This window comes from Phaethon lepturus, unplaced genomic scaffold (genome assembly GCF_000687285.1).
Source record: "Phaethon lepturus isolate BGI_N335 unplaced genomic scaffold, ASM68728v1 scaffold21548, whole genome shotgun sequence".
Lineage (NCBI taxonomy): Eukaryota > Metazoa > Chordata > Aves > Phaethontiformes > Phaethontidae > Phaethon > Phaethon lepturus.
In genome coordinates, this window is record NW_010558691.1 from 14,690 (window position 1) to 24,508 (window position 9,819).

General features: G+C 47.5%; 1 protein-coding gene across 2 annotated transcripts in view; it reads left to right on the forward strand.

Moving 5' to 3' along the window:
• A1CF (APOBEC1 complementation factor) overlaps positions 1-9,819 on the forward strand; it is a 22,019-nt gene extending 12,200 nt beyond the window's left edge. The window contains exons 6-11 of one of the 2 annotated variants that reach the window (XM_010293151.1): positions 1,045-1,142; positions 2,042-2,312; positions 3,808-3,992; positions 6,258-6,394; positions 7,052-7,185; positions 9,505-9,819. In XM_010293151.1, coding sequence (XP_010291453.1) covers positions 1,045-1,142; positions 2,042-2,312; positions 3,808-3,992; positions 6,258-6,394; positions 7,052-7,185; positions 9,505-9,656 — 977 coding nt within the window. In that variant the 3' untranslated portion in view covers positions 9,657-9,819. Of the gene's footprint in view, positions 1-1,044; positions 1,143-2,041; positions 2,313-3,783; positions 3,993-6,257; positions 6,395-7,051; positions 7,186-9,504 lie in introns of both variants that reach the window. The other variant, XM_010293150.1, reaches the window with a different exon arrangement.

Here is a 9,819-nt window from a genome sequence, read left to right on the forward strand (position 1 = left end):
GCTGTACTTCCGAGGGATGTGTTTGAGGGTGTTACGGCCTTGGTGGCTGGGCTGGTTGACGACGTGCTTCCCAACCCACAGGAGTGGGGAAGATGAACAGTTAGAGAAGAAAAGGCAGATATCTGAGGCTTGTGACCATGGGGAATAGGACCGGTGTGGTTATTTCAGAGACTAACTTATTAATGCTGAGTATCTCGTTGCCAAGAAGTTCCCGGCAGCAGAGCAGCTGGCAAGGGAAAGTGGTAGAGGATGGACATAGAAGAGAAGAACAAGAAGCCATTTACATTTGAATTTTTGTGGGTAATCACAGAAGTGTAGAAAGATTCAGGCTGGAGGCACCAGGGTGGGCGTCTCCAGCCCAACCCCGCTCCCAGCCGGGCCAATGCCGCAGCTGCAGCAGGCCTATCAGGGCCGTGCCCAGGCGAATTGGGGCATCCCTGGGGGGAACCACATGGGGGAAGGTTGTTTCCTAGGGCCAGACCTTGTCCGCAGACCTGCTGCCCCATCAGCCCCAGCCTGTCCCCGTGCTTGAGAGGAGAGAGCCTCCTTGTTCTATGTCAGAAGCGTCAGCTCTCTGCACGCGGCCTCCAAGTAGCGCGTATGACGCTCATACGAAAACATTGAAGGTCCCAACCCAAACTATTCTACGATGCTATGGTGATCCTGTAGCTCACCAAATCCTCGTCTGTTCCATGTCCTGCTCAGCCATCTGGGTCTTGGTGGTCTGTCACAGAAGGGAGACACAAGACCAAAGGCAGTGTCCCACAGAGCATTTTGGATGGGAGAAAACCACGCCAGTGTAACGGGAAACTTACTGGTGTCTTACCGCAAGTATTTCTAGTTTTCTTTGAAATACTACAGCCTTTATATTTATTTTCCCACAGTACATACATTCTAAAAGGTAAGAAGACACTGTCCTCTTGCTCTTTTACCCTTGGTCAGCCTTTGCTCTCCAAGGGCTCATAACCCAACACAGTCACTCTTTCAGATCTGTATTTTCCAACTAATACCCATTTCCAACTAATATTCCAATGTTTTCCATAGGTGCAGTAGAGAGAGTAAAGAAAATTAGAGACTATGCCTTTGTGCACTTCAATAAAAGAGAAGATGCGGTTGAAGCCATGAAAGCCTTGAACGGGAAGGTAAAGCTGCTGTAATGCTAACTCGTGGGGCTTGTGTGCAGTACATTACACGCAGCTGAAACAAAGCTGCCTGGTTTATTACCTACAAAAACGTCTTGAAGGTGTTAGTCCTATTTTCTCTTCGCAGGCTGCTTTTATACTCCTGAATTAGTTTTTCAGCCACCGTGATGTTACACATCCTGGCTTCTTGCTCCTTGCGTTCGTGCTAAATGTTTGCCCAGCTCAGTCTGCAGTTCACCCCCCAGGAAAGAAAAAAAAAAAGCAAGCAGAGCAAAGCCAAGATGAGGACTAGCAAACGAGGGGTTATGGTTCCCTTGGCTCACACTCACATCCTTGTTCCACATCTGCCAACAAAAACACTCTCAGAGCAGCGTGTGAATGGCAAACCGGGACAAACAAGGTCAACCCAAAACATCTGCTCCAAATTCAGATGTGGATTTGCAAGGAGGTTGCTGTATTTAGTACTCCTCACGCTGCATGTAATTCACAGCGCTGTAATGCAAGAGCTGTTCCCAAAGAGGTGTTAACCCCGCTCCTATTTTTAGTGCTACTGCGATTCTCCCTAGGAGCACGTATAATCTCACTGACTTACATGCTACTTTGCAGAGAAGAGAAGCCTTTCGAAGGCTTCACAGCTGTGCTAATTTGGTTAAGGAGCCTCTCCTGGCAGGGATCAGGGGTGGGTGCTCTCAACGCATTAAAGCCTTCAGCCAGCCAGTGCCTTATTCCACCCGTGGGAGGGAGATTTTGGCTTTTTTTTGGGTGGTTTTCTCCATCTTCCCATCCCATTAGCAAACCATGTGGGGAAACTGCCTCCCTAGACAGGATAAACCCTGTGCACTTTGGAAACTAATGTTTGTGCTTCTCCCGTGCTCTCTCCCCACCACCCTGCTGTGAAGGTGCTGGATGGGTCCCCGATCGAGGTGACGTTAGCCAAACCTGTCGACAAAGACAGCTACGTCAGATACACTCGCGGCACAGGCGGCAGAGGCACCATGCTGCAAGGAGAATACACCTACACCTTCGGGCACGTGTACGACCCCGCTACCGCCTACCTGGGTGCCCCGGTTTTCTATGCACCCCAAGCCTACGCGGCTATCCCCAACCTCCACTTCCCTGCCACCAAGGGGCTCAGCAGCAGGACCATCATCCGGCCCCCATCCATCCGAGGTAACTCCCGTCACGCCAACGTTCGCCTCTAGCAACACAACTCCTCCGGGGCTGGGGTGGCCGCTCCCTAGGCTCGTGTTGAGGGCATTGGCTTTGCGCTGGATGCTGGACCCCTGTTAAAGAGGGATGGAAAATACAGTTTTTGGGCTCTGTCCTTCCCAAAGGCACGGCGATCTTCCGGCAGAATAAGCAGGTCATGAAAAAAAAAAAAATTTCCCAGAGCAAGCTTGAAACAGCTTCCAGATTGCCCTATGTCCAGCATAAATAAACCACGAATCCTCCTGGTTTTGCCCCAGCAGGGAAGACCAAATAAAACAATTTTCCTTTCCCCCCTTCAGAGCCAGCCCAGCTCTCTGCTGTGTTTCCTCTTTGCTTTGAAGGTCGCAGGGAAAGTTTTACCAGGCCTTGTGTTTTCTGACCCAAAGCCACAGCATTTCCCAGGGACGTCACATCGCCCTGATGCAGAGCAGGGAACCAGCGCTGAAATCAAAAAAGCCATTAATTGTGTGTTCTGGGAGATGGACTCCTTTTTTTGGGGCATCATTAACCTAATAATAAGCAGTCTATGAAAAGAGAGTATTTCTGAAAGCTTTGATCCTGGGTGACGGCACCTGGGACCAAATCAAATCCCCACGCTCAGGTACCCCCCTATTAAATACCATTGCAGGCATCATTTGGTAAGTGCAGAAGTAAGCTTAGGGGCTAGAAAAAAAATAAGTGAATCTGCCCACTCGATCTTCCTTCCAAAGATGGTGCCTGTGGCAGACAGCTTGTGTCCCCAAGCCATGGCCAGGTCCTGCAGAAGCGTGGGACCCTGCATGGCATCCCATTAGGCCTGGTAAGAACCAGGCCGGCCAATTTTTCCCCCTTCCCTAGGAAGGGTACAGGAATTTCCCTTGTTGCCCCCCATATTTTTGCCCACACAGGTGATACTAATTCCCATGAAGGTTGCATTAAGAAAGGTGCAGATGTGATAACCCCGTAGCCCTCTCTTGCCTTGCAGTCTCCCCAGGCTCCCAAGTAGGACTCCTTGAACAAACATGGGAGAGTAACGGAGGGGAAAAGAAAGGATTTTTGTTCACATAAGCAAGGGATCGTACAAACTCTGAATTCCTCAAGAAGGTGAAATTACACTGGTTGGTAGCAAGTCATACCAGCTGTCCCCTCTCTGCCTTTCAACCGCAAATCCAGTTAGAAAGGTGTCACGAAACCAAAATTCACCAGAGAAGATGGAAACTGGGTCAGAAAGAAGCCGGGCCTCCCTCCAAAAATCTCACCCATCCAAACATCCAAGCACAAAAAGAAAAGGCGCCAGTGCCGAGCCTGGGTTATCCCAGCAACGGGCTATGGGGGGGCTCCTGCCCATCTTCTTCCCAAACCCGGCAAGTGGGGCTAACTTTTCCATTTCAGCGAGAATCAGGGTAATTTTTCCGGTGATTTGATTCAGTTTAATGCCTTCTTACATTCCTAGAAATTTACATGAATGTACCTGTAGGGGCTGCGGGAGTTAGAGGACTGGGAGGTCGTGGCTACCTGGCGTACACGGGCCTGGGGCGTGGATACCAGCTCAAAGGAGAAAAGAGGGGAGAGGATAAACTCTACGACCTCTTGCCAGGAATGGAGCTCACGCCGATGAACCACGTTACGCTAAAGCCCCAAGGGATCAAACTTGCTCCTCAGGTGCGTGCGTGAAAAAGAGCGTCAGTATCCTGGCCAAAGTCTAACTTTGCCCAAAACACTTTCGGGAAAAGGGCCCCCTGCTTGAATTTGCACTGGGGACAGACAACTAAATCTGTTCTTGTATCTCAAAAGACATTCAGAAAATAAAATACTACTAGTTGCATCTTGCAATACCCACCCGCCTCACTGTAGAACGACATCTGCTCTCCCTCGGAGGAGAGCTTTTGTAAACACCCATGGGTGTAAGATGAAATCCAGCTACGGTTGTTGCACCGAGGGTAGACAAATTCTCACCCAAAATGGGTTTGAGCTTGGGGCTTCACCAAAGAACCAATGCACATATCTTAGAGAAATAATGTATGTCTTGAAATCATTTATGGGGAAAGAGGTGTTGCCAGCCTGCACTGCCAAGGCCAGCGCAGAAGCTCTGGTTGTCCAAGGAGCTTTTGATGTGCTTGTGCGTGCGGGACTTGGATCCAGGTGGATGAATGAGGGCTGAGGAGAACAAACCCCGAACAAATCCCCCGAGTTTCTGAGGTTCCGGCTCTTAGATCAACTCCTTTCCCCTTACATCGCCCAACGCAACATAGGAAACTAACTTCACCCTCAATTTTGAAGCACATCTTTGCCTCTTAACTTTTCAATTGCCACAGCACCTGGTTTGCCAAAGTCTATGAAAACATCCTTTTCTCTCCCAGAAAACTGGAAAGTGGAGTTTCCCGCCCTGCAAATTTTCACAGTCCTTTCACTCTATTTTATCAGCATGTGAGAGGGGTGAAATGGGTCTGAGTGGTGCTGCACTGCCTTAGGGCAGATGAAATTAATTTTTTCCTCTTCCCATCCGTGCCAACCCCCTACTGCATGTATTTCAAATAGCGCAGTAACAGGGCCGGGCACCTGCAACACTAGTTTTTTGGGGCACATTTTCCCAGCAGCTGAGCTCCCTAATCCCCCCATTGCTACTATTTCACAACAGCAGGTCTTAAACAGCTACAGCTTGCTTCACAACAGCCTCCCTAACAGGACAGCCTCATTAATCTCTGTCGACTTACTCAGCCTCTCCTATCTGCTGCCCTGAGACCGTTTCAACAGCATCTTTGAATGATGGATGTTGTTCCCACTGCCTAGCTGGGATGCTCGGTGTTAGTAAGTAGATCTGCCTCACTGAGGATTTAAATGTTGATGTTATAAAACCGACATCCTTATAAAGATGTTGGGACAGCGGGGAGCAAGTCTTGCCATAGTCAAGAAATGTAATGAACTAGTTTACTCTACAAAGTGCTAGACTTCAGTTGGAGCTATGATTACAAAATTAAAAGCAGCACTGACATTTAAATTTTGCATTTTAATAAAAAAAATTAAGTATAAATTTTAAATAAGGTGGAGCACAGAAAGACATAGTTTGGAAGCACCTGGGGGTCTCCGGTCCAACCCAGCTGGCAGCCCAGCCAACGTCGCAAAGCCCCAAACCCATCGTCTTCTCAGCTGAGTGTCAGGTCTGGTGGAGCTACTTGAAAAAAAAACCAACAAACTGGTCTGAGCAACGCTCACAGGGAGGCACGGGAACACCACGCTGTGTTCAACCCCATTTGGGACAGCACATACATACCCAGTGGGTTAAAAAAAAAAGCCACCAAAGCCTAAGCAAGAGCGTTTCCAGACAGAGATTCCCAATTACCATGGAATAAGCTGTGCTAAGGCCGGGGGCAACGTGGTTCAGCATTTCTCTTTCAAACTAGAAGCAGAAGTGGCCTGTTGAAGCCCGTATAATTAATTGGATGGAAACACAGCCTTTTTTCTCACAGCCCAGTCTGTCTGGACTTTTCATGCACTGTAACCCCCTAAGCTCGGGAGGCACCAGAGCAGCGAGGATGAATGCAACCCCAGTGCTTTTGCACTGTTAAAAAGAAGTGCACAGATAGAGTTTCTGGGGAGAATTCAAAGAAAACCACACCGACAACAGAATAAGACAGTTAATCAGCAAAAGGGCAAAGATGTCCGATTTAATGGGGTAATAATGAACTTCAGGCACTGAACGGATTTTTAAAATACAAAGCATTTAGAGGAATCTTATACTTCAAGGTGAATGTAGTATCCTGTCTGCCATTTATTTTATCTTTTTTTGGCTAAGCCCGGAGGAAGCTGCCACGACAGCCCTGAAAACCCTTTGGAGGGAAGGAAGCTCACCAGGGCAGGGGCTGGAGCTGGGCGAGAAGGCTACTGCGCAGCGATTAACCTGAGCAAAATCCCTTTTCTCCCTTCTAGATCTTAGAAGAGATCTGCCAGAAAAACAACTGGGGACAGCCTGTTTACCAGCTCCACTCTGCAATCGGCCAAGACCAAAGACAGCTCTTCCTGTACAAAATCACGATCCCTGCCCTTGCCAGCCAGAACCCCGCCATGTACGTAACTGTTCGAGGTTTTCTGGGGTTTAGGATTTTTTTTTTTTTAATGCCATTTTGTCTAGCATCTCTCCTCAAAATACAATCGCACAGGACTCTATTTCCTTTATATACACACACACACACACACACGGGAGAAAAACATCCACAAACTAAAATAGACTGATAGTGATGTCTGCCATGCTTGGTGCTCTCTCTCTGGTGGTGCAAAGATTACAGAAAGCCAGAAATAATCAGGCAAAAGGCTGCTTTTTAGTACAAAAACAAAGCATACGATAACTCTTGTGGGAAAAATAAAGCAGCTTGAAGGAACATGCTGATCATTCATCTCCAAGTATGATTCTAAATATTTCTGACCTAAAACATTGTTTGCTGTGTATTTTAAAGAAAAACCCAGACTGCAGCAGGCTTTCTTTTGGACTGAAAATGTACAACATGCTCTGAAAGGATGTTGTGTCCAAAATGAGACCCGGGGCTGATTAAGCTCAGCAAAGAAACCGGGCTCCTACGAGGAAAGTACTTTTGTTAATGCGTCGGCACAGTAAAATAATGTTTCCATTTGATATGTGGGATGATGCCATCTATGATTGGATCAAAACCTCTTGCAGGAAAGTCCTAGAGAAAAAAGAAAACGCTAACATCTTGCTGTACTCACAGACATCCCTTCACACCACCCAAGCTCAGTGCCTACATCGATGAAGCCAAAACCTATGCAGCAGAATACACCCTTCAGACGCTGGGGATTCCCACGGAGGGAGCAGAGGTACCTCCTGCAGCACCAGCTTTTCCAGGTATGGGAAGGTCTGTACAGCAAAGGTCTCCTGGCGTATTATTTTTCCTGCACGCTTCCTTGTGGATGTCAAGAATGAGCCCGTTTTTGTCCATCAAGGACAGACCTGGCTGTGTTCCCCCACACCCCTCTACCTTGGCTCATCTTACTTCTGTGTGTGACGCCTTTACTGCCTGTAGAGTAATTTATCTGTACACCCGGATTACCCAAATTATGGTGTAGATACCACAGAGCAACTCAGGCTGGAGGCAGTGTCTTGAGGGTGTCTGGTCTGACCCTGCTCTCAGCAGGGGCAATGATGCAGATACATCAGGTTGCTTGGGGCCGTGTCCTGGCGAGCTGGGACAAGGGCTCCCTCCCAGGGACACACCTCCCCACCACTCCTTCCAGTTTGTGGATGCCTCCCTTCAACTGGGAGCCCCAGATGGGATGGAGAGCCCAGATGTGGCATTCCCAGTGCCACATCTGGGATGAATCCCCTCCCTGGACCTGCTGGCTGCAGTCTGGCCAATGCCACCCAGGATGGGGTAGACCTTCCTCACTGTAAAGGAGCACAGTTGATTGATTCACAGTTCATCCATTCTCCCTCAGCATCCCCTTGGACCAACACTTTTGATTTCACCCACTGAAGACATGACGCAACCGTGAAAGTCCGGATCTGATCCCAGCTCTCACACCCCCACTGGAAGGTTGTTTTTTTTTCCCAGTTTGGGAATTCATACTCAATAGCTCTTGCAGCTGCCCAAAACAACTTGGGTCGTCATGGAAAACACAGGCTGGGAGCAGGAACCCAGCTCGCAGGCATTGCACTTACTGCGCTTTCTAGCACGATGGTTATTCTGCTGTAGTCGGAGCGAAGCATGCCAAACTGCACACCAGGAACGCATTAGTCAGTACGACTGAGTTGTTTGGAGTGTCTCAAGGATGGATTTAAAAAAAAAAGAAATAAAAATCTATCTTCCTGCCACAGGAGTCCGCAAAAGCCACAGAAAAATCAATTTGTCTGGGTCTGTGCAGGCTTCCGCAGCGTGGAAACCAAATGCACCCTTTATTGAATCCAGTCTCCACTTACTGCTTAATTATGATCTCTCCTTTTTCTTTCATCCACCCTTATTTATTTGTCTTGGAAATTCAACAAATTGACATACGCTAAAATTTCTGCTTGCAACACACCCTGGTCCTTGATCAGGGCTTGCTGAAGCCCAGCTCAGGTTATGCCCAGGTAGCTCATTTCTCTTATGATGGTGGCAGATACGCTTTAAATGACAGATTTCTCAATTCCTATTTGAAACGTTGCACCTCACTTTGCTGATGCAAAGAAGATACTTTGAGTGGCCACAATACTCAACTTACAGCGAATGTCTCATGTTTTCCCCTAAGGTAACACCTTCAACGAGGCAACATGCTCTCAGTGTTGCCCAACATCTCTATTCCTCCCACCAAGAGGACCTTGGCTCTGACTGACCTTGCGTGGATCCCGTTGCCCAGCTGGCCCGTCAGAGATTTTGGCCTGTGGGAGGTGTAGTTTGGCAGCAGAGCCTGGTCCAGCAGAGCCAATGGGTACCCCAGCTCTTCCCAAATTTGGGCTTTGTCTTAATTCTCGATTCTTTCACAACAAAATATTGTGGTCTGGTCGACAAGCTGCTCTACCCTGCTTTCAGACAAACCAGCCCCAAACAATGTTTTTTTTCCCAGTGATTCATTTTAAATCAGCAAAGCTAACATTTTCCCATGGAAAATTTTGAAGTGTTGAAACCACATTTTCCATTAAAAACTGATGGGAAAAAACATCCAGTTTACTAAATATTTTCTCCCTAATATTGCATAGAGGGAGTTTCCCCCCTCTCTGTCGTGGCTGCCCTGAATTGCATGTATTTTGAATGTGAAGTGTATCAGAGCCATATTTTCTCTCTGAAACCTGCCCAGATTTCCCTTATATTACTTAATTTTCTCGCCCTCCTCATGCCATGTGTGGGAGGCTGTGTACACAGCACCATTAACACCCTCTTAGCTCAGAGATAATCGAAGCCTAAGAAAAAAAAAAATTCAACAGAGAGGGGCATTTTTCAAGCAATGTGTTTAACCAATAATAGGTGAGAAAATGCATTAGCTTTCCAGCTTTTTTCTTTTATTATTATCTTTAACGTGGAGAAAAAAAAATGCCAGAAATGACCTATTTAATTAAATTAGATTATTCCCATTAGCAAACTCATTGCTCCCTACATCATTTCCATGGACAGCAAAGACTTCCCATCAAAAACTATCAGGTGATGGTGGGTCTTTTCATTATTCTGCATTTTTTCTCCCCTTTCCCCTGCAGGATACACCATTGCTAACGCAGCCGCGACTGTCACAGCCACTCAGCTCAAACAAGCAGTGACAATGGGACAAGATTTAGCGACGTATGCAGCGTACGAAGCGTACCCGGCCTTCGCAGTCACTGCACGCAGCGATGGCTACGGAGCATTTTAATCCTGTCTTTAGCCGAGTTCCCTTAAATCGAGCACAGGGCAGGAAAAAATCTTGGTCTGGTAATTCTTACACCCTCATGATTTTAAACTAATCTGTCACCCAAAGTTAGATTTTAGTTGGAGTTTCATTCTTGTAGTCCTTTAGCTTCATAACAGGATGTTAG